Genomic DNA, 23,758 nt, shown 5'->3' with positions numbered 1-23,758 from the left:
GCACTTCTCTCGGAGAGAGTTTACAAGGGACTGACTCTTTAGTGGGGGTGGATTCAAACATGCCTGTTTTACAAATGCCTCTGGGTAGAAGGGGCTGATTATGTACTCGGAGCATTGGTTTTCCCTTAGCCGTAGCAGTGTAGCGCCAGGGTGACATTTCCAATTGGAGTTATGGGTTGCATATTTCTGCATGCTAATTAGGAAGGGGGATGTCAGCATTCAATCATGTTATTGTTTTGCTTCCTAGAAGGTCTGTAGAAAAGCAGCTGCCAACGGGATACTTTTGGGGGACCCAGAGATAAAGCAGGGGTGAAGAGAGTTCTTGTTTGTCATTGAGGAAAATGAGACCATCTGGAGTCCTGGTCTTTGGCAGGCCCTGGGAGCCGTCTGTTGCGATAAGCTCTGTTGGCAAACTCTGCCGTGGAATGTTCCCTGTTGATAATGAAAGTAACCAAATGAAATCTGTGCTGTCATTGGCTGTTCCTGTGCATATAAAGACGGGGAGGCTGGAGCCAGAAAAGTTTTACTGAATTCTCCTGCCCGGAGATGCCCCGGGATTTCTGGACATAGACACTGGAGGCAGACACAGCTCTTTTTTTTTTTTTTTTTTTCCTTTAAATTTTATTATTTTTTTTAGTTGTCAGTCAACTTTATTTATTTATATCTGGTGCTGAGAATCGAACCCAGTGCCTCCCACGGGCTAGGCAAGCGCTCTACCACTGAGCCACCATGCCAGCCCCCATCGCTGTTTTAATGTCAGGCATCATTTATAAATTGTGTGAATCTCAGATTCTTCTTCTGAAAATAGGAATATTGATGTCTTTTTCTCTAAGATGGTTATAAATGTTAACTCATGTTCTCCTGCCTGATCTGCTATTTAAAGTCACTGGCAAAGATAGACACGTAATTACAGGCCTTGGGTTTATTATCCTTGTGTGTGTGCAGGTTGTATTTCCATAGGGTGGGGTAGGGAGGGAAAGAAAGTGTAAAGAGAAGGCGAGAGAGTTTTATGAATGATAGCGTCCCATGTTGAGCAAGCAGGTAGTAAATCAACAGGACACAGATGGCAGTCATTCAGATGTAATTGACGGGCTGGGAAAAACTGTCCTGAGTGATGTTGTTAAGAACTGAATCCACAGAAGAGGTATTTACGAGGACCCTAGGCTAGAATCCATGCACCATCTCTAATTGTTCTGTAAAGAATTGCTGAGTGACCTTGTGTGCCTGGTACGGTGTTGGAGGGGCACACCACCAGGTGAGGCCCCTGCCTTGGTGGATCGGGTCATCTAGGGGTGAAGACAGATACTGATTAACTACTCTGATAAATTCAGCAAAGGGCATTGAGAAGAAGAAGCGTTGGTGTTTCCCTGTTAACATGTGAGAACTGATAAGGACAGCTTTGGTCTATGAGGACGAGCAGATGGGGATGGGGTGGGTACAGGGAGATGGGTACAGGGAGAGGTGGGGGCAGGAACTGTGAGATGAAGAGGGGGCCCAGTGTGCATGTGAAGGCTGAAAGAAGCCCAGTGGGGCTGTGTGCAGTGTGCACGCCTGTGTTCCCAGCAGCTTTGGAGGCTGAGGCAGGAGGATCATGAGTTCAAAGCCAGCCTCAGCAACGTACGGAGGCCCTAAGCAACTCAGTGAGACCTTATTTATTTCAAAATAAAATGTGAAAAGGTCTGGGGATGTAACTCAGTGGTTAAATGATGTTGAGTTCAACCCCTGGCACACACCCGCCATCCCCAGCAGAAAAGTATTTTGTTTGACTTGGTCAAGGCCAAAAATTGGGTCCTGTTAATGAAGGCCAGCAGTGCCTGCCTCCCAACCTGCTGGGATTCCTGGTGTGTGCCCAGCTCCAGAAGGGAAATTTTATATAGTTCCTCTTAATAATAAGTATTTCTGTACCCAATCTTAATTTCTAGAAATAGGGAATAGCTTTGAACAAGTGTGGGTTTTTTTTGTGTGTATGTGTGTGCGTGTGGTCGCATTGAGGAAAAGGCCAATCATTTGTTGACTTAAGAAAGCCTTTGAACTTGAAAACTGAGGGCAGGTGCCCACTGGAAATCTACACATATTTGTCAAATTTAGGTAGAACTTTATTTTCCAGGCATTTATTTCTGTCGTGCACTGCAGATGTCAAAGACTTAATTGATCTTTTTTAAATGATTATAATTTTATGAATGTAACTTCAATTTAATGTCACTGAAACTGAGTGATAGGATTATAAAATGATAATTATAAAATTAGGAGTAAAGAGTCCCATGCTTTGGTTGCATTTTCCACTAGGTTCTTATTTTTAGACATTAGCCTTCGTTTAACATCTCACTCTAAAAATGATGTGGTGTTTTGATATATCAGTGATGGAAGGGATTGAGAATTAAATTCAGTAGGGCTTTATCTTTATCTCTCTCTCTTTTTTTAACTCACTGTGAAGGTTGACTTTTCAATAGTAAATGGTGCTGCTTTCCTAAATGCCAATAAAGTAGTCTTCAGGGAATGAAAAGGTTGTATCCCTTCAACTGCAAGGTGAAGTGGATTTCTTAGTTCATATGTGCACCAATTCTTTCTTGTCTGAGGATTGGCCCCCCAAAAAACATATAAGGGGTGACTTCATTCAAGCTTTCTTCTTACTTCCTGATCCTGCAAGTTGGAGATCTTAAAGAAGTTTTATTTTTTTTTTTAAGAAATTGATAGATCACCTTCTATTAAAAAAAAGTCCTAGTGATTGACCCAAATGTGCTTACCAGATGCCTACCTGGGATCCTTCAGACTTACACATGGCTGCCTTTCAGTCTACTAGGTTTTAAAAATGTGTATGTTCAACCAGGCACGATGGCACATGACTGTAATCCCAGCAGCTTGGGAGGCTGAGGCAGGAGGATCTCGAGTTCAAAACCAGCCTCAGCAACTTAGAGAGGCCCTAAGCAACTCAGTGAGACCCTGTCTCTAAATAAAATATAAAAAAGACTGGGGATGGGGCTCAGCATTTGAGGGTCCCAGTTCAATTCCTGGTACAAAAGAAAAAAAAAGTATATATTCAGAGTTCCCTTGCTGATATGGACTGTTAAACCACTCTCAAACAAAGTCATTGTATATATATTCATCAATTTGATAATTCAAAAATATCTTAAAGAGATATTATTAAACGCCTTCTGGAAAAAGCAGAATTATGAGGATAATGTTGGATAGAAACAAATGATCATCTCTAGGTCTCATGGAGACCAACTTTTGTCTTTTGTTCTTTTTTCTATTACTTTCTTCTTTTTTTTTCTTTGCCTTTTTAAGTGCTTATAAAATGCCTATGTATTGAGGTGCCTGATTTAGCTAATGGCATTGGGCCATTGGGAACAAATATCATACACAGGCTTTATTAGTATCTGTAAATTCTCCTTTACTAAACATCAAATTACAATTATTGGTCAGGATTTATTGAAGGATTCAGTATTATTGTCTATCTTCCTGGACTTACTCTGAAAGATTTAATAGTTGAATGGATCAGTGGAATTCTAATGTCGATGTCTTTTATCTTGTAGTTGCTAAATATCATTGATTATAAACTCGGCTTTTCAAACTTTGTTCATGAACAACCTTCATGATTTTGTTCATATTGGAACAGTCTGTTATTTAATTAGTGTTTTCTTTAAGAAAACTTTAACAAACATAATTTGCTTTGGATTTTTTTTTTGAGATTTTATATAATGAGATTTAATATTTCCATATTTTTATTGCTGCATTATAGTTATACATAATGATGGGATTCATTGTTACATATTTGGACATGTAGATGATGCAGTATTACTTTGAAATGGGAGTTTTCTTTTTGTGTGTGTGTTTTGGTTTTGGTTTTGATACTGGGGATTGAACCCAGGGACACTCAACCATGGAGCCACATCCTCAGCCCTTTTTATATTTTATTTAGAGACAGGGTCTTGCTGAGTTGCTTAGGACCTCACTAAGTTGCGGGGGGCTGGCTTTGAAATGGCGATCCTCTCCTGCCTCAGCTTCCTGAGCCACTGGGATTAAATGGGAGTTTTCAAAAAGAAACTCTTATCACTACCATCACTATTATTTATTCCATTGTTTAATTATTTTGTTGTATAAAACTGTTGTTTAAAGCTTTTTGTTAAAGATCAATCAACCTTTTTAAAGTATTGCTGTTTTTTCTTCAATTTTAAAGGCGAACTTGATTTTGCTAATCTAACTTACTCATTTGATGTTTCTATTGGAAATTAAAAATGTTTGTTCATTAAAATTAAAAAAAAAAAAGCAAAAATCCAATTCATGTACCAGTCAGGGTGCCGTAGCACACTGTAGTGAGCCATAAACCAAACTTGGTGGGTAAAGGGAGGATGGGCTGTTTCTAGAGGCGTGATTGACAGTTTTCTGTTACAATGCTGCTGCGAGGGTTTGTTCCCACCCTGCAGGTCCCCAACAGTCAGGCCTGCCATTCACTTGAAGAGGCGCCACGTGGTACTCAACTGCACTTCTTTTCAAACAGTGGCCCCGTTCCCTCTTGAAGAGTGGAGGTGACCTCAACTTTTCAGGTCTCTAAGGGTGCTGGTAGTAATGAATTTTGATTTTCTGTGAGGCTCACTCTAAATCGGATTCAAGCATTATGCTGGTGCCCATATAGCAAAAGACGACCAATTGAAATTCAAATGTAATGAAGATGGAAGTGTTTTTTGTTTTTTGGGTTTTTTTTTTCTATTCAGCTCCTCCTCCTTTGTTTTTAGCTTTCATTCATTTTTTTTCTTTGCACCAAAACAGTGTGGCTTCTCCTCTCTGCTCCTGCAATCACCCTGACCTAGCTGGATAAGGAAGGCCGTCTTTGCTAACCCATCCCAGAAATGAAATGGGTCTCGTTTTCCGGTTTTTATTTTATTTCATGCGCTGAGAGATGGGGATGTGAAATCTTGCAAAAAAAAAAAAGTATTCTTTTTGAAACATGCAAATGTGTCTCTCCATCACCTAGGAAACTATTATGGGACACCCAAACCTCCCAGCCAGCCAGTCAGTGGGAAAGTGATCACAACGGATGCCTTGCAAAGCCTTCAGTCTGGCTCCAAGCAGTCGACCCCGAAGCGCACCAAGTCCTACAATGACATGCAAAATGCTGGCATAGTCCCCGCGGAGACCGAGGAGGAGGATGACGTTCCTGAAATGAACAGTAGCTTTACAGGTAAAGGCCACACGGGGGTCCCTTCGCAACCGTTGTGGCCAAGGCGGGTGGAGGTGGGAAGGCTCTCCCCAGGAAGGAGGTCCAGGATGCTCTCCGCAAGAGCATGTCAGCAGCTTGCCCAGATTCCAATCCCAGCCATGCAGTGCATGGGGAGGAGGCTAACCATCCTCCATCCACTTACCACGGTTCCCAGGAATACCTGGACATCAACCAACTATCTGAAATGAGCTGGGGATAAAGGTGTGAACACAGCAATCGAGAAATATCAGCCTGGTCTTTCTCTCTTCAGGAGGATATATTTAGGCTGGGTGCCTTGGCTCACGCCTGTGATCCCAGCAGCTCAGGAGGCTGAGGCAGGAGGATCACAAGTTCAAAGCCCGCCTCAGCAAAAACGAGGCCCTAAGCAACTCAGGGAGACCTTGTCTCTAAATAAAATACAAAATAGGGCTGGGGTTGGGGCTTGGTGGTTGAGTGTCCCCAGTGTGTGCCCCCGACCTCCAAAAGAGGATCTATTTAATTTTTTTTTTTTTTACACTTTGTTCATTGATGTTTAGTTTGGCCTTGAAACATCTTCGTCATCGTGAAGTGAAATATGAGAATTTGGTTGACATTAAGCTGACATTAAACTGACAGCATCCGCTTCTCTCACACTATTCTAAGTGGAGATGTTGGAAGTATGGTCTTGTGCTCAGCTAACTTATGTAGACTTTATTGCGGACCTTAAAAGGGGGAAGAAAAATACAAAAAATAAATAGTCTAGGGTTCTATCCTGTGTATGCATTCTGTATCACGTAGCAGATAGGACTGAACGCATTGTATATTTACACATGTACTCAGAGCTGTGTGCCTAAAGGTTAGCCATGCTGTGTGTTATGGGGGGTTGTCTAGGACAGAGCCCAGCTTGGGCTGTGCAGTTGAGGTATCGCACATCTCCAGGTGGTACCATTTGGATTCTGGGGTATGTAGTCTTGGGTTAGTGCAGCGATCCATAGCTACTCAATCTCATTTTTCATTATATGAGAGTTTGACCTCATGTAATAACTCAAAATGTAACAACTCCCTAAACACGTGAGTAATTTTAGCCTATAACGTGACTTAGAGAAAACCACTTCATTTTTTTTTCCTATTTTTATCCTATATTTAAATTCTCTCTTTCATATGTTAGAACTGTAGCTATGGACCCATTGTCAGCATCCACGGTTTCCTCCGTCAGAGCGGCCTCTCTCTTGTCACCATACTTGGTCACTGCTTGGGTAGACTCAGCCCCAGCGAATGTCCCATCTCTAACCACTGTTCATTTTTGTCTGTAGAAGCCATACCTTAGACCATCTGCTCTCATAAAATCCTCACTTGAAATCCTGTCATCTAAAAAAGAAAATGTAGAGCCAAGCCATTGGCCCATGCCTGTAATCCCAGTGGCCTGGGAGGCTGAGGCAAGGGGATCACAAGTTCAAAACCAGCCTCAGCAACTTAGTGAGGCCCTAAGCAACTCAAGGAGACCCTGTCTCTAAATAAAATATAAAAAGGGCTGGGGATGGGGCTCAGTGGTTAAGCACCCCTGAATTTAATCCCTGGTACCAAAAGAAAAAAGAAAATGTGGGCCTCGGTCATGATTGCTAAAGTCAGTCTGATCATTCATTTCTGCACAAAACAGAAAGCCAAGTGACACTCCACAGTGCTCTTCAGGTGCCAATAGGATGCATTAGACAGACAGGGCCTAGGCTGTGTTGTGGTCCCGTGGTAGGGGGTAGGCCTTGCCTGGATGGAAAAGGCCTTGGCTTCCGTCCCTAGCAGCCCATCCCCCACCTTACCCCCTCACCGACCACCCCACCCTGCAAAAAAAGAAACAGAAAGAGAAGTAGTTTTGAGCTATACCTGTGACAGTGCATCTCAACAGTAAGGAGCATGTTAAATGAATGTCCCTCACAAAATAAAAGTGACACCAGCTGACATTGTATCATACCCTAAACTCATACTAATTCTTTTTCTTTTCTTATTTTTTTTTAGTTGTAGTTGGCACAAATACTTTTTTATTTATTTTTATGTGGTGCTGAGGACTGAACCCAGTGCCTCCCCCATGTTAGCAAGTCCCCTACCACTGAGCCCCAGCCCCAGCCCCTCATACTGATTCCTTTGAAGAATTCATACCCCCCAGTTACATGTCATACATGTGTGTGAAAGCAGCTGTGTCGAAGCATTTTGCATTCTGAACAATTCTAAATAGCAATCTACCAGCTGTTTTGTGCACAGGGTGACATTAGTATAATGGGGTGTTGGCTCTGGTTGGGTCAGCGATAATAAAGGTATGAGAATCATATCTAAAGGTAGAAATACTGTGGGCCTGTTCAAAATGATACCTATCAGGATATTTTAAACAACATGCTGCTGTGACATGCTGGGTGTGGTGGAATATGCCTGTAGTCCCATTGACTCCAGAGGCTGAGGCAGGAGGATCAGGAGTTCAAAGCCAGCCTCAGCAACTAAGGAGGCCCTCAGCAACTAAGTGAGACCCTGTCTCTAAATAAAATATAAAAAAGGGTTGGGAACGTGGCTCAGTGGTTCAGTGCCCCTGGGTTCAATCCTCAGTACCAAAATAAATAAATAAATACATATAAGAGCTAATGATGGGCTGGGGTTGTAGCTCAGTGGTAGAGCGCTCGCCTAGCATGTGTGAGGCCCTGGGTTCAATCCTCAGCACCACATAAAGATAAGTAAATAATGAATTGTGTCCATCTACCACTAAAAAATATTAAAAAAAAAATTAATGTTTCTCTGGTACAATGTGGCAGACATTTTCCAAAGCTCTTTATGTGACGCCAGGGAGGTCCAGTAGTTTCCCCAGAGTCTAATGTTATCATGAGGGAGTGTCCAAGGGTCCTCCTCCAGAATCTGTGTGCACACCCAGTGTGCTTTTTTGTGTTTTAAATTAACCTTATCAGACCCTAAAGATTTCGACTGATTTTTGCACACTGGAAGAGGCACATAAATCTAAAACTATCTACAAGATTAAGATAAGCCTCAGGAATGTTCTTAAATTCACTTCCAACAGTCTGGGGCCAGGCAGGGAGACAGAGAGGACAAGATGCTTAGAAACTTCTGATTTACTGTTAATAACAATGGCATCACCTAATGGTTTACATACCATTTTCACATGTATCTGGTGAACCTCCTGGTTATCTTGAGAGAGAAGCAACTCAGATACCTCCTCTGCAGTTCACGGGTGAGGACATTGAATGACAGTGTGTGTCACACCACCGTAGGTGAGCCCAGGCTTCCTGTGTCCCATCTAGACTCCTCCCACCTTCCATTCTGCCTGGCTCCTCACATTCATTCATTGTCGACCTTGGGTTAGATGATGATAGTAGTGCTCCCAAATATTTCATGAATTAAAGATTTCTGTGGGGGATGGGTACCAGGGATCGAACCCAGGGGCAAGCGACCACTGAGCCACCTCCTTAGCCCTAGTTTGTATTTTATTTAGAGACAGGGTCTCACTGAGTTGCTTAGCACCTCAATTTTGCTGAGGCCGGCTTTGAACTCATGATCCTCCTGCCGCAGCCTTCGGAACTGCTGGGGTGACAGGCGTGCAACCACCACATCTGGCTAAGATTTTTTTTTTTTTTAAATCCAAGCATGTATCAAAGTCAAAGCCATTACCGAGCCTATGGATTTTTTTTTTATTAGTTGTAGATGGACACCATATCCTTATCTTATTCATTTATTTTTATGTGGTGCTGAGGATCGATCCCAGGGCCTCATGCATGAGAGGCAAGGGCTCTACCACTGAGCCACAACCTGGCCCCAAGGCTATGGATTCTTGAGTCTGTCCTGTGGGTACTCGAACCTTATTTTTGTGCTTTCTGTTTTGTATCAGAGAAGGAGATTTTTTTGTCCTCTTTCTCCCCCCACATTTTTGACGAGTGCATTAGAGTTGCACATCATGATGGGGTTTGTTGTCACATGCTCTACATGCACACAGCATAACCGTATAATTTGACCAATGTCACTCTCCAGCACTCTCCCCCACCCTTCTCACCTTTGAGTTTCTGAGTTTGGCTTACTTCACTGAGCAAGATATTCCCCCTTTCCATCCACTTACCAGCAAAAACCATAATTTTGGCCATGGCTTCTAGAACATGACAACTTCAAGCCCCAGCCGAAGTTAGAACTTTGCACACAAGGAACGTCCCTTTGCATTCTTTGGAGACTTCTTTGTATCCCTCTCCTCAGACTGTACTGCTTCTGTCTCCTGAATCTCCATCAGCAAGATGCTTTACAAAAGCCCATTTTGGAAACAAATCCCAAACCTCTTCTCTCGAGTAGGGAGCCGGAAATACGCTCTTTCACAGGCTCTCCAGGTGATTCTTGTACACTCTTCAGGGTGAAAAGTGTGCCCTGGAGAAGGTACATCAGAAATGAGTGAGTGTAGGTTGGCTTCTACAGAATTACCGGTGGGTCTTTTCACCATGGCTAGGCTTTGGATCTATTTTGTTGTTGATGAGTAGTTTCCAAAGGTTTCTTTGGTTTTGGCCTAATTTCCTTCTTGTTCATTTAAATTATAGTTGTCCTACTAATCTGCACTCTTTTCATGCAAGTTGTAAAACCCATTCACACTGGTGTAAGCGGGAAGGTGTGACTCGGTGGGGGAACCAGGCAGTTGAAGAGGACAGGGGTAACCTTGACTCCAGACGTGGATCAAAGGCTCAGTCCTGGATCTTAGAGAACATTCTCCCTTTCATCTCTGCTCTCCTCCGAGTGGGTCTCACTCTTCAGTAGGTACTGCCTACAATGGGAATGTGGCCGCCAGCTTCAGAACCTGTCAGTTAAATAAGCCCAGCATCCGGAGGCTGACGGTTCTGCCAGAACTTCCCTACGTCTCCTTCGTGGGTCCACCCTGCATCCGGCACGTGTTCCTGAACTTGACCATCAGAGGCCAAAACAAAGGGTTGGGGTGGTGGCTCAGGGGTAGAGCGCTTGCCTAGCACAGGCGAGGCACTGGGTTCGATCCTCAGCACCACACACACAAAAATAAACAAAATAAAGGTATTGTTTCCATCTACCCCCCACCCCCCCAAAAAAAATGATGCAGTACTCCTAATTGAAAAGAGTGTGGCTTGGAGCCAGGAGGAGGTTGATAGGTTTATATCAGTTTTCTTGGGCCACGTGGGCTAGGGCATGGATTTGGGGCAGGTGTGGTTGTTTTTGAGACTCTTCGTTCCCAGGGGTCTCATGGGGAGCCCTCATCGAAGACAGCATGGAAGACAGTCCTTTCTGATTCTCCAGTCTGCTTTTGCCATCAAAGCAGGAATGTCTATCAGAGAAGAACGGCGGGAGATAGAAAATCGCTGCATCCCCTGACGATTATGTCGTCAAGGCCCACGGAGATTGACACTTCCTATCATCAGCTTCTATAAAAATCCAGCCCCAGAGTGTCCGCAGTGCTGCCTGTGGACCCTTGGATGACATCACCCCGGATGTGGCTAGTTCATCAGAAGCCAGGACACTCACGCACTGAGAGCCTTCTTTGGAGACCCATGTCCCAGCAGTCCACCTACACGCCACCCTGCAGGGGGTGAACTGTCTTGGTTTTCACAGGAACAGCCTCTTGGGCTTTCTAAAAGAGGCTCCATTCTGACTCACTGGCAGAGCTGTCTCCCTATCCTAAACTTTTATGTACGTTCCAGCTTAATGTGTCAGCTGTGATCTTTGCCAGCAGCTACCCAAAAGAAGTGTTTTAGATAACTTTTATAAAAAAGCCACCGGATCTGTGTGTTTTCAGCATGAACTTTTTTTTTTTTTCAAGTCACAATCCAAATAGTACCCACGGAAGGAGAGTGTGTCTTAGTCATGTTTTGATCTTCTTGGTCTAAGAGTCTTTCGGGTCTGAGTTATTAATTGGCTTCTTCTCTGACATTTCTGAGATGGTGAGGGATGTATTATCTGCCATGTTTTTCTCCTCTTCTTTTTTTTGGTACTGTGGGTTGAACGTAGGGTCCCTTAACCGCTGAGCCCCATCCTCAGCCCTTTTATATTTTATTTAGAGACAGGGTCTCACGGAGTTGCTTAGAGCCTCGCAGAGTTGCTGAGGCTGGGTTTCATCTTGCAATCCTCCTGCCTCAGCCTCCCAAGTCTCTGGGATTACAGGTGTGTACCACCATGTCCAGCTCCTCTTTCTTAATAAGTAAAATAAATTCTGTTGGGGTGTATGTATACATGTGTGTGTGCGTGTGCATGTGTGTGTCGAATTTAGGGCCTCACACCTGCTAGTGACATGCTCCTGTGGTCCGACACTGAGCCACACCTCTTGGGAGTGGTCATTCAAATGCTACCTAACATTTGTCAAAGCAAAACAGAAGTCGTAGTTAATGGCCAGCGATCAGGGAAGGATGAGGGCCAAGAAGATAGATGTGCACAGTGTCATATAACCCAGGCTTGTGTTCTGATGCTGAGTGTGTTTGTACTTATTCTTTCTTTCTCTCTCTCTCTCTCTCCCCATGACCTGACCCAACAGCCGATTCTGGGGACCAGGACGAGCACCCTCTCCAAGAAGCAGCTCTTGCGCCTGTGAATAGTAGCCTCGTTGCTGCTCCCATCACGGACCCTTCTCAGAAGTTCCCTCAGCACCTACCTCTTTCCGCAGAGGATAATCTAGGTCCTCTGCCTCAAAACTGGGAGATGGCCTATACCGAAAATGGAGAAGTCTACTTTATAGAGTAAAGTATACCATTCTTTCCACCTCCACCTCGCCCTCTCTTTATTCCCCTACCCGACCCTCTCCCTGGGAAGCTGCAGATATCAAATCGAAATCGCTCTTAACTGATGTTATTGTTTTATACGACTTAACAACTTTTTATATAAAAGATAAGATAGCTGTTTAGTGTTTTAGTCTGCTTTTTCACTCTTTTGACTGAAAGACCCAACTTTTATAATTGTAGAGGAGGAAAAGTTTATCTGGGGGCTCAGGGTTTCCGAGGTCCCAGTCCATAGACAGCAGGCTCCATTCCTCAGGGCTCGAGGGGAGGCAGGACATCATGGAGGAAGAGTGTGGTGGAGGGAAGCAGCTCACATGGTGACCTGGAAGCAGAGAGAGACTCCACTCTCCAGAGACAAATAGAGACCCCAAAGCCACGCCCCCAATGCCCCCTCCTCCAGCCACACCCACCTCCTCCAGCCACCACCCAGTTAATCCCATCAGGGGTTCATTCATTGGTTGGGTTAAGGCTCTCACCACCCAGTCATGTCTCCTCTGGACCTTCCTGCACCGTCTCACACGTGAGATTGTAGGGAATACCTAATATCTAAATCATAATGATAGCCAAAATATCCTAATTACTGTACCTTAGGAATTTGAGGAGTATTTTCCCTAAAGGTTTAGACAACTAAATTATAGTGTACGTAGATTATGTTATAATATATAAAGAAAATGTTTAGGCATTAAAAGTATTACATTCTTTGCTTATTTTTTCTTAATTGGGTTGTGGTTTTCTTTTTTTTTTCTTTAAATATTTTTTACATGTTGATGGATCTTTATTTTATTCATTTATGTATACGTGGTTCTGAGAACCGAACCCAGTGCCTCACATATGCTAGGCCAGTGCTCTATCACTGAGCACAACCCCAGCCCAGTTGTGCTTTTCTTATGGCTAAGTTTTAAGAGTTCTTCAATTATTCTAGATACCATTTGTACTTTTGGCTAAATTATTCATCAAGATTATTGACTTTTTAAGTGTCTTACATTCTGTAGCACGTTAAATTTTATGGGAATTGGATCTACTTTGTTTTATGCATGTGTGTATATGTAAGTGTGTACTAGTTTTACAGTTTGGGAGAAATCCAAAATATTGGAATTAAAAAGAACATTAAAAAGTCAAGCTTGAAAGGAACTAAACAGATATTTCACAGAAAGAAGAAATACGATCAGTCAACAAATATATGAAAAATTTTCAACATCTCTAGCAATTAGAGAATTGCAAATTGAAACCACACTGAGATTTCATCTCACTCCTGGAAATTACCAAGAATATAAGTAACAATAAATGTTGGTGAGGATGGTGGGAAAGGTTTACTCACACATGGCTGCTGGGACTGCAGATTGGTGCAACCACCTTGGAAAGCAGTATGGAGATTCCTCAGAAAACTTGGAATGGAACCACCATTTGACCAAGTTATCCCATTCCTTGGTTTATACCCAAAGGATTTAAAGTCAGCACCTTACAGTGACACAGCCACATCAATGTTAATAGTAGTTCAATTCACGATAGCTAAGCTATGGAACCAACTTAGGTGCCCTTCAACAGATGAATGGATAAAGAAAATGTGATATATATGCACAATGGAATATTATTGAGCCATAAAGAAGAATGAAATTATGGAATTTGTTGGTAAATGGATAGAACTGGAGACTGTCATGCTAAGTGAAATAAGCCAATCCCAAGAAAACAAAGGCTGAATATTCTCTCTAATATGTAGATGCTAACACACAATAAGCCAGGGGAAGAATAAAAGTTCACTGGATTAGACAAAGGGGAATGAAGGGAAGGGAGAAAGGATGGGAACAGGAAAGACAGTGGAGTGAATGGGACAGAACTTTCCTATGTTCATATGTGAACATGTGGCCAGGGAAACTCCACATCATGTCCAACCACAGAACCGGTAGTTCTACTCCATGTATGTTTGACATATTAAATATACTCTACGGTCATGTTTGCCAAAAAGAACAAATTTTAAAAAGTTTTCAGAAGTTAAACGTGGATTTAGCCACTTTGGGCATTGTGTAGACAACACTCATGAGAGGACTTTGAAAGGAGAAACAGATAAAGTTGACTACCTCGGGAGCTAAGGATCAGAGGAGCCACAGGGAGGCCATCCAGGGCTTTCTTTTGATTCCATTTACCCACGACTTGGAGCTGAAGTAGACAGAGGACCAGGAAGACCAATGGAGAGGAACTCCTGATGCGAACCTGCTTTCTCCAGCCGCAGGACCAGACGGGCATCCTCCAAGGACAGCCACGTCTTCAGCTGTGGTTTGCCTAGTTTCCACACTTCCAATCACCTGTGGTCTCAATCCATCCCCCGCCCCCCCAGCCGTGGTTCAGCTGGGAACCTGGGCCTCTCCCCGGGTCTGCGTGACAGAAGAAGGTCCTTCCTGCCATGTGCTTTCAGAAGGCTCCATGGAAAGCTGACGGCGACTCAGTAGCGCTGCCCCCTCCCCACCTGGACTGGCGGGAGGGAGAGCGGGCACCTGATCTTCCCCCATTTGGCAGGAAGAGGTCACCTGCTCCTCCTCACTGGGGTGTTCTTTGAAGAGTCACAAAGGAGGGGCAGGATTGTCACTTCCATCCAGTGGCAGATAGTCCACCCTCCTTCTATAGTCAGTGAGGCCCCTTTGGGAGCAACAGTGAGATATTTCTGCCTCTTCCAGCCACGGCCTGTTGGGGAGCTGGAACTGCTCTCCCTATGCAGGGGGGCAAGGACCCCCTTCCCCTTCCAGTGTCCATGAGAGCCAGGGGACATGGGAGGAATAGGTAGCACCCCTCTTTCTTCTCCGGAGTATTGTCAGGGAAAGGGACAAAACCTGAAAGTTAAAGTACAAAGTCCAGAGTCCTGTGAAGGAATACCCCAAAATCTGCAGGTCAATAAAGAAAATCACTTCTCGTACCAAGAATCAGGAAGATCTCAAGTTGAATGGGAAAAGCTGGTCTATAGATGCCAATACTAAGATAAAGAAATGTCAGAATTAGCCAACAAAAAAACTTTTAAAGCCATCATTATAAAGATGTTTCAGTGAACAATTACAGATATGCTTAAAACAAATGGAAAAAAGTCTGAGCAAAGCAAAGATAGGCAGAACAGAAATGTTTGAGCTAAAAAATGCAGTAGACAAAATGAAAAGCTTGCTAGATGGATTCAATAGCCTGGAGCTGCTCCACAGAAGAATGTAAAGGAGTCAGGAAAGAATCTGAGAACCTGAAGATACAAATTAGAAATCACCCTATGTGCCAGGTGCAATGGTGCCCGCCTGTCATCTCAGTGGCTCTGGAGGCTGAGGCAGGAGGATCTGTGAGTTCAAAGCCAGCCTCAGCAACTCAGTGAGGTGCTAAGCAACTCAGTGAGACCCTGTCTCTAAATAAAATACAAAATAAGGCTGGGATGTGGCTCAGTGGTTAAGCAGCCTGGGTACCCCCCCCCAAAAAAAAATCACCCAATATGAACAACACAGAAAGTTAGGGGGAGAGGAATGGAGAATAAAAGCTTCAAGCACTTTTGGATCAATAACAAAAGAATTGGCTGTCTTCAGAATCCCAGGGGGAAAGAAAGTGGGTGGGACTGGAGGGGAGACAATGCTTGAAGAATCGATCTCTGAGATTTCCTCAAATATGGCAAAAGAAATCAACCTGCAGATTCAGGAAGCTGGGTGAGTGCCAAAAGAATGAACCCAAGAAAACGACACCCAGAAAACTGTACATCACAGTAAAATTCCTGAAATCTGAGCTCAAAGATCTTGAACAAGAGGAGTGACACTTAGAGGAGTAAAAAAAACGGTTCAAAGAACAGCTCTTTAGACCCCAGGAACCACAGGAGCCAGAAGGAAGTTGTTCTATCACTGTTTTTGCTGCTGTGACTAAAAGACCGGCCAAGAGCAATTATAGAAGAGGAAAGGTTTATTTCAGGACTCACAGTTTCAGAGGTCTCAGTCCACAGACAGCAGGCTCCACTCCTCGGGGCTCCAGGGGAGGCAGGACATCATGGAGGAAGAGTGTGGTGGAGGGAAGCAGCTCACATGGTGATCAGGAAGCAGAGAGAGACTCCACTCTCCAGAGACAAATAGAGACCCCAAAGCCACGCCCCCAATGCCCCCTCCTCCAGCCACACCCACCTGCCTCCAGCCACCCCCCAGTTAATCCCATCAGGGGTCCATTCACTGGTTGGGTTAAGGCTCTCACCACCCAGTCATGTCTCCTCTGGACCTTCCTGCACCTTCTCACACGTGAGCTTTTGGGGACACCTCACATCCACACCACAACAGAAGTGGAACAGCATATTTCAGATGCTAACAGAAAGGAGAGTCTTCTGCACCTAGTGGGAATATCCTACATTCTACAGAATGAAGGGAATCATGATACCTTCAGATTGAGACCTGTCACTGTGGGCTTCTGTCCATGAGTGGCTAAAGAATATTTCTAAAGTAAAAGAGAATTCTAAAAGAAAAAAATAATCTTGGAACATGGAATAGAAGAACTAACAATGGAAAAAGCAAAAATATAGGTAAATTAGATACATTTTTCTTCACCTCTTGATTTTTCTTAATTAAATTTGAAGTTTACAGCAAAAATAACACTCCTTAATATTTTTTCTAAATGCATGTAGAAAAAAACATTTTAGACATTTTATTATTGTGGTATTGGGAGTGGACCCAGGACCTTGTGCATGGTAGGCAAGCTCTACCACAGAGCTACCAGCTAATGGTGTAGTTCCCAAGCCCAATTTTATTATAAATGAGGGAAGAAAAAGAAATACAGTGGAGAAAAGATTTGTATACTTTAATCAAACCAGGGTTATGTAATGCCAGTAGATTGTGATAAGATATACACACATATACTTAAATATATATACAAGTATATGTAAAACTAAGTGTGTACATATAGTGTAATATAGTATATCTTATTACTTAGATTGTGGTAAGATATGTTAATATTTATATGTTATCTAATGTATAAAAGCAACCATTTAAAGAGTTATAAAAAGAAATATAGCTGGGCACAGTGGTGCATGCCTATAATCCCAGAGGCTTGGGAGGCTGAGGCAAGAGGATCACAAGTTCAAGGCCAGCCTCAGCAACTTAGTGAGGCCCTAATCAACTCATTGTGACGCTGTCTCTAAAATATAAAAAAGGGCTGCAGATGTGGCTCAGGGGTTGAGCACCCCTGGGTTTAATCCCTGGAATGAAAAACAACAACAAAAAAAAAAAAGAAAGAAAGAAAGTGTATTTAGAATATTATAAATAAATAAAAGTGGAACTCCAAAGTTAATTAAACCATTGGAAGCCTGAAAAAATAAAACAAAGTGGAAGACTTAAGGCATAACATCATGAATATTTATATTAATTAAACTAGATACATCAGTTAAAGGAATCACAAAGTGGATTTAAAAACACGATCCAATTATAGGCTGCCTATAAACATTTATTCTGTGTATTAACAGTTTGTGTTGAAAGAAAAGGTACAGAAAAATGGGTCTTACAGAGTTGCCATATTAATATCAGATAAAGTAGGAAATTTTCCAAAGTTTTAGGAAGGAAATAATACATTTCTAAAGAGCCTGTGAGTCAAAAAGGAAATCTCAAAAGAGAAATTTTTTTTTAACAATTTGAACTAAATGAAAATATAGCATATCAAAATAGGAGAGACAGGGCTAAGCCAATGATGAGAGGTAAATTTATAGCAGTAAGCACATCTATTAGAAATGAGGAGCAAAATCTATATATACTCTTAGGAACCTAGAGAAAGGAAAGTAAATCAAAATAAGCAAAAGAAACGCAATAACATAGAGAGAAACCAATGCAATTGAAAACAGAAAACTAAGGGGAAATCAAGGAATCAAACAACCAATTCTTCAAAATATTTACAAGAGCAGAATTTCTAGCAAAAATTCCAAACAAGGACTAGGGCGGTGGCTCAGGGGTAGAGCACTGGCCTAGCATGTGTGAGGCACTGGGTTTGATTCTCAGCACTGCGTATATGAGTAAAATAAAGGTCCATCAATAACTAAAAATATCTATTTAAACATGGTATTTTTTTAATCTAAAAAAAAAAAAGAATTCCAAATAATGAGATACAAAAATCCTTAATGTTAGAAAGGAAAGAGGGGACCACTCAGACCCTGAAGATATCCAATAAATAAGAGGGTTCCACCAACAAACCTGCCCACATACATTGAACAACTTAGATGAGATGGAGCCGTTCCTCAAGAAGCGCACACCACTGCAGCCCATTTAATGTGAAACAGGTCATTCCAATAGACCTCGGAAGAAAAATGAATCTGCAGTTTTGAAACTCCTGAAAAAGAAATCTTAGGCCCAGATTGTTTCCTTGGAGAATTCCACTAATCCTATAAAGAAAAATGAACCACATTTCTACACAGTCTCTCCCAGAAAAGAGAAGGGGAAGAAGCCTTCCTAATTATTTTTGTGAAACTGCTATTTCTCTGACTCTAAAGCTCAACAAAGAAGTAGGAAAAAAAAAAAAGATATAAGTACAAAAAGTCCTTAACAAGTATCAGCCAACAATATTGAGTAAGATACATTGTACCTGCCCAGCGCAGTGATGCATGCCTGTAATCCCAGCACCCCGGGAGGCTGAGGCAGGAGGATCATGAGTTCAAAGCCAGCCTCAGCAATGGTGAGGCGCTAAGCAACTCAGTGAGACCCTGTCTCTAAATAAAATACAAAATAGGGCTGAGGATGGGGCTCAGTGGTTGAGTGCCCCCTGAGTTCAATCCGCGGTACCTTCCATCCCTGCCCCTAACCAGAAAAAAAGACACTCTGTTCCTATGACCAAGAGAAGTTATTATAATATGTAGGGCTGGGTCAGTAGCATGTGTAAAAAGCCAAGTGATCTTCAGTAAAAATGAAATGAAATAAAATGCACACTATATTTTAATAGTCTAAAGAAAAAAAAATCAAATCATCACATTAACACAGGAAAAGCATTTACAGCACTGAGCATTCATAAGAAAACTTATCAGTAAAATTAATAGTGGAGTTTTCTTGATTTGATTAAAAGCATACATGAAAATCGATAGTCACCATTATACTTAATAGTGAAAGAAGAAATACTTCTTGCATGTTTAAGAACAAGCCAAGGATTTCAACACTCATCACTCTTATTCAGAATCATACTGAAGAGGGTCTGGGGCTGTGGCTCAGTGGTAGAGCGCTCCCCTAGCATGGGCGAGGCACTGGCTTTATCCTCAGCACCACATAAAAATAAATAAGTAAAATAAAGGTATTGTGTCTTTCTACAGCTAAAAAAAAAATTTAAAAAATCATACCTAACCTCTAGCCAGTTTTATAAGCCAAGGAAAGGAATTAAAAGCCAATGAGATGACAAAGGAAGAAACAAAACTGACCCTCTCTATGGATCACAGGATTAGGAAGAGAATTACAAAACACTGTACTCAGAAAGATTCTTTGAGTTCACCACAGTTACAAGATAAAAGATTCTATGAGTATTAATTTTATGTCTACATCCTAGCAATACTTAGACACTTCCATCCTTCCATGTCTATAGCCTAAACTTCAAAAAAAAAAAAAAATTGAGATTGCTGCCTAAACATTAAAAAAAAAAAAAAAAGAGAAAGAAAAGAAAAAGAAAAATTTTTGAATTTCTTGTTTTCTTTTGTGGTTTGTGGCCAGAACTATTAGACTTGTCCTACCACTTAACTGTTCAATACTGGGTCCTCAAACAGAATGCTCCTTGCTCTGCTTTGGGAAACACAAAGGCAAACTTCTTCCAACTGTGCTGGTGACTTTTTTTTGGCGGGGGGGGGGGGGGGGGGGACAAGGGATTGACCCCAGGGGTCCTTAACCACTGAGCCCCATCCCCAGCCCTTTTACTTAGAAACAGGGTCTTTCTGAGTTGCTTAGGCCCTTTGCCAAGTTGCTGAGGCTGACTTTGAATTCCTCCTGCCTCAGCCTCCCAGTTGCTGGGGTTATAGGACTGTGCCACCACACCCAGCCAGTGAGGTCTCTAACGTGAGTGAAAGCCAGTGTCCTTGAGAATGTGTCTGCCCTTTCAGCTGCTGAAGGCCCTGATCGCTGTTGAAAGACATCCTGCACGGCAGGGCTTGGACCCTCCAGAAGGTGCTGGGGCAGCATGTGTAGCATCTCCACACTTTGTCTGGGTGGCCCAGGTTCTGTTTACAATGGATAATTAGGGGTTGCCTTCCGTGTATCGAGAACCTGATTTAGGATGCTGTCACGACTTATGTGTATGCATGGGTTTGAGCCCCTTGTGTGAGTTGGGGTCTTTTCCCACAGTCGTGGGGATGCTCAGGAGTGAAGTAGCGGACTTCTCTGTGAATTCCAGCATCCTAGATTTAAGTCAGAGACCCATTTAAAATAAGTTTGCTATTGAAAAGGATCTTTGTTTTGGTTGAAGAGCAGATAGTGAAGCGTGGGTACTTCTTCAGTGGGTGGACTTTTTTTTCTTAACCCCATTTTAAAATGAATTTCTTTGCTCTCATTTGTGAATTGCAGCCATAACACAAAAACAACGTCTTGGTTAGACCCTCGGTGCCTGAACAAACAGCAGAAGCCTCTAGAAGAGTGTGAAGATGATGGTAAGTGCTCAGAAGATTTGGGTCAGGTGAACTGGGGGCCTGTTCACAAGAGCAGACTTGAAAGAGTGATCCAAAGGTCCAGTGTGGTTTGTTTGTTTTTGGTACCAGGGATTGAACCCAGGAGTGCTCAACCACTGAGCCACATCCCCAGTCGCCTTTGTATTATATTTACAGACAGGGTCTCACTGAGTTGCTTAGGATCTCACTAAGTTGCTGAGGCTGGCTTTGAACTTGCAATCCTCCTGCCTCAGCCTCCAAGCCACTGGGATTACAGCCACCACTCCCAGCTTCAATCTGTTTTTAATATCGAGCTTTGAAAAGGTAATTCAGTTTTAAAGTTGAGGACAGTAGCCCACGCCTCTAACCCTAGCTACTCAGGAGACAAGAGGCAGGAGAATCACAAGTTCCAAACCAGTCTGGGCAACTTAGTAAGCCCCTGTTACAAAATAACATCTTTAAAAAGTGCCGATAGCTCAGTGGTATAACTCTTGCTTAACATGCGTAAGGCCCTGGGTTAATAAGTTAATGCAATTTCTGGGAAATATACTCAGTTTACCAAAACAGGAGGAAATTGAGTAGGTTTTTTTTTTTTTTTAAAACAACAATCCTTTATATACAAAGAGGAGGTGTACTGTCTTATCTCCATTGGAAACAGAACCTCAGTTCAGCCAGAAACAAAGGTACCCAATGAGGTATCTGCACTGGAAACCTCCTATGCTAGCACATACTTCTTCTGCCTTCAGGGGCCTGGTAAAGACCTCAGAAATTCTCTGAGCATATAGACACCTGCAGTGCTCTGATCAGTGACCCCTACTGCACCATCACCATGTTACAAAAATCTTAGGGGAAAAAAATCAGGAGTTCTGTGGGTGCTCCTTGTTTGATGATTCTGTTATTTCCCCAATTTAGCGGGGGGAGGGGAGCAGATTTTGACGTGACTTCCCCATACTGTCTGCAAAGCGTGTCCTCTGAGAAAGAGGCTGAGATGTTACTTAGAGCCTCCAATCTCACTGCTCATCTTAGGATCAAAGTAACTGCCTGTGAAAAGTTTTCATTGAAAAAGTTGGTTTCAAAACTTTGAGGTTTATAATTACTTCTCCAAAATGGAAAAAAAAAAAATTAAGACACAGCAAATTTGTACCCTTTTTAGCAGTACTCAGAAATCTCTCCCGAGCTCTACCAAAATTGCTTTTTGTTGTGGACTTTTTGAAAGGGAAATGGTTTTGTTCCTCATTATTCAATTCTGGCATTTGCATTAGCAGTATAATTATTCAGCACATATTTTTCCGTAAGATAACAGAACTATTAATTCATTCTATAGTGCAGAATTGTTGTGTATATAAATCTGAGGTTTGTTTGAAAATGCAAGCCAGTATTTTAAAGGGTGCATCTTGTCGAAAACTTGTACTCCAAGATCTTCCCATTATACATGGTTTGCAGATCCCCTGGAATGAACATGGAATTTTACATTCAGGTTTATCTCGGTGACTTCAAATGGAAATGCATGTCCTGCTAACCTAGGCATGAGCGACTTGCTTATTTTGTTATTTAGTTCCATTCCTGAAGGAGTGAAGCAAGTCTGATCAGTTCTGTTATTTATTTTTTTTTTTCATGCTCTGGGGACAATAGAATGTCCTGCTTATTCAAAGATTCTGTTTAATATAGAATAGTTAAGTGACTAATTTTCAAGGATTAGAACATAAAACACGTTCAACCGTGTAACTACATGGAACCGCATCTCATCTGTATTTGAAGACTGGTGATTTTGAAGGCCATTTACAACTCTACATAGGGTTTTCAATGACAGAATGCATTGTGGCTACAGTAAGATTGTATAAAATGCCTCTTAATATAATTTTGTAGATGACAAATGACTGCAAGAGCTTTTACTGATTAAAAAAAACTATTAGTGGAATAAAGTATTGAGAAGAGTCCCTGAATAGTTTTGTTATTTTTAACTCTTAGAATTCTTACCATTTCATAAATTAATGTGATTTCCTTTAGCCCAAGTGTGTATCCCTAGCACATGCAGTTAGCTTCACAGCTCCACTTTCAGCATTAGACTTTATATATTCTATTTCTACTATAAATAGATATGTTTGTGTGTCTGTGCATACAAACTTGATAACTGCGTCATCAGAGGATGATAAATTTTATTTTGCTTCTTCTCTTGCCAGTGAACATCAGGCTGCCTTGGGTGCTTCTTTAGATATTTGCTGTTTGTATGTTATTACTTGTAACCATTATTGGTTACAAATGTTTTTACTCTCTGCAGTATAGATGCCATGCTGTGGTATGGCTTCATACTTAATCATGGTGAAGGTTTAATGTTCTTCCATTCTGAGTGTGGGATTTTGATCTTCGGTGTATTAATTACTCCTTTGGTCCTTGCTCTCTGCAGCTGGTTCTCTTAGAAGCCTCAGACCTTGCCTTTGAGCTCCAGGCTAGGGTTTAATCTGCCTGATTGATAATGCCAACTGGTGGTCTCCAAGAGACTTCAGACTCAGCCCGATTATAACCAAACTAATGATCTTGCCTCCCTCCCACCTCCCCACACACACACGAGGGCTGAGGCAGGGGAAGCCCAAGGTCAAAGCCATGGTCATCCTGGACAAGTTAGATCCTGTCTCAAAAAGAGCTGGGGGTGGAACTCTGTGGTCAAATGCCCCTGGGTTCAATCCCTAGTACCACATATAAAGAAAAAAGGGGGGAAGAAAGGGTCCTACTGAGTGGCCACCTTTCTTTGCACCCATTTCTAGTCTGTGAACCAGCTGAATTCACTGTTCCCCTACGTATTTCTGAAGTCCATTCCCTAGTTCTTCACCTCCTCTGCCATTCCTAGTGCACCTTTTCTTTCTTAAGCTGAACCCAGAGCAGGTTTTGAAAATGTAACTGTGCCCATGCCGTCCCTGTCCCTGAGCACCCTCAGGCCCTGTGTTCGTTCGGTGGCCTCCCAGTCTGTGAGTGCAAAGGAGGGAAAGTCGGGCTCTCATAGACGCATGGGTTCCAGGCATTGCCCACCCAAATTTGGCCTATCCTTCAGATCATAGCTCAGAGACGCTCTCCACGATCCGTCCACTCTTGTGTGTATCTCATGCTAGAGACCTTTTTTTTTTTTTAAGTTGTAGATGGACACCCTATCTTTTAGTGATTGATCAATTGATTGATTGATATGTGACACTGAAGATCGAATCCAGTGCCTCACACGTGCCACGCACGTGCTCCACCGCTGAGCCACAA

The 23,758-nt window shown here is 42.5% G+C and overlaps 1 protein-coding gene across 24 annotated transcripts in view; it reads left to right on the top strand.

The window, feature by feature from the left end:
• Magi1 (membrane associated guanylate kinase, WW and PDZ domain containing 1) overlaps positions 1-23,758 on the top strand; it is a 595,279-nt gene that overhangs the window by 482,000 nt on the left and 89,521 nt on the right. For all 24 annotated transcript variants that reach the window (XM_078038623.1, XM_078038624.1, XM_078038620.1 and 21 more), the window contains 3 exons: positions 4,973-5,179; positions 11,691-11,892; positions 20,436-20,518. In XM_078038623.1, coding sequence (XP_077894749.1) covers positions 4,973-5,179; positions 11,691-11,892; positions 20,436-20,518 — 492 coding nt within the window. The remainder of the gene's footprint in view (positions 1-4,972; positions 5,180-11,690; positions 11,893-20,435; positions 20,519-23,758) is intronic.

This window comes from Ictidomys tridecemlineatus, chromosome 2 (assembly GCF_052094955.1).
Source record: "Ictidomys tridecemlineatus isolate mIctTri1 chromosome 2, mIctTri1.hap1, whole genome shotgun sequence".
In the NCBI taxonomy this organism is placed as follows: Eukaryota; Metazoa; Chordata; class Mammalia; order Rodentia; family Sciuridae; genus Ictidomys; species Ictidomys tridecemlineatus.
The sequence above is the reverse complement of the archived record's forward strand: the minus strand, read 5'-3'. Positions and strand labels throughout refer to the sequence as shown.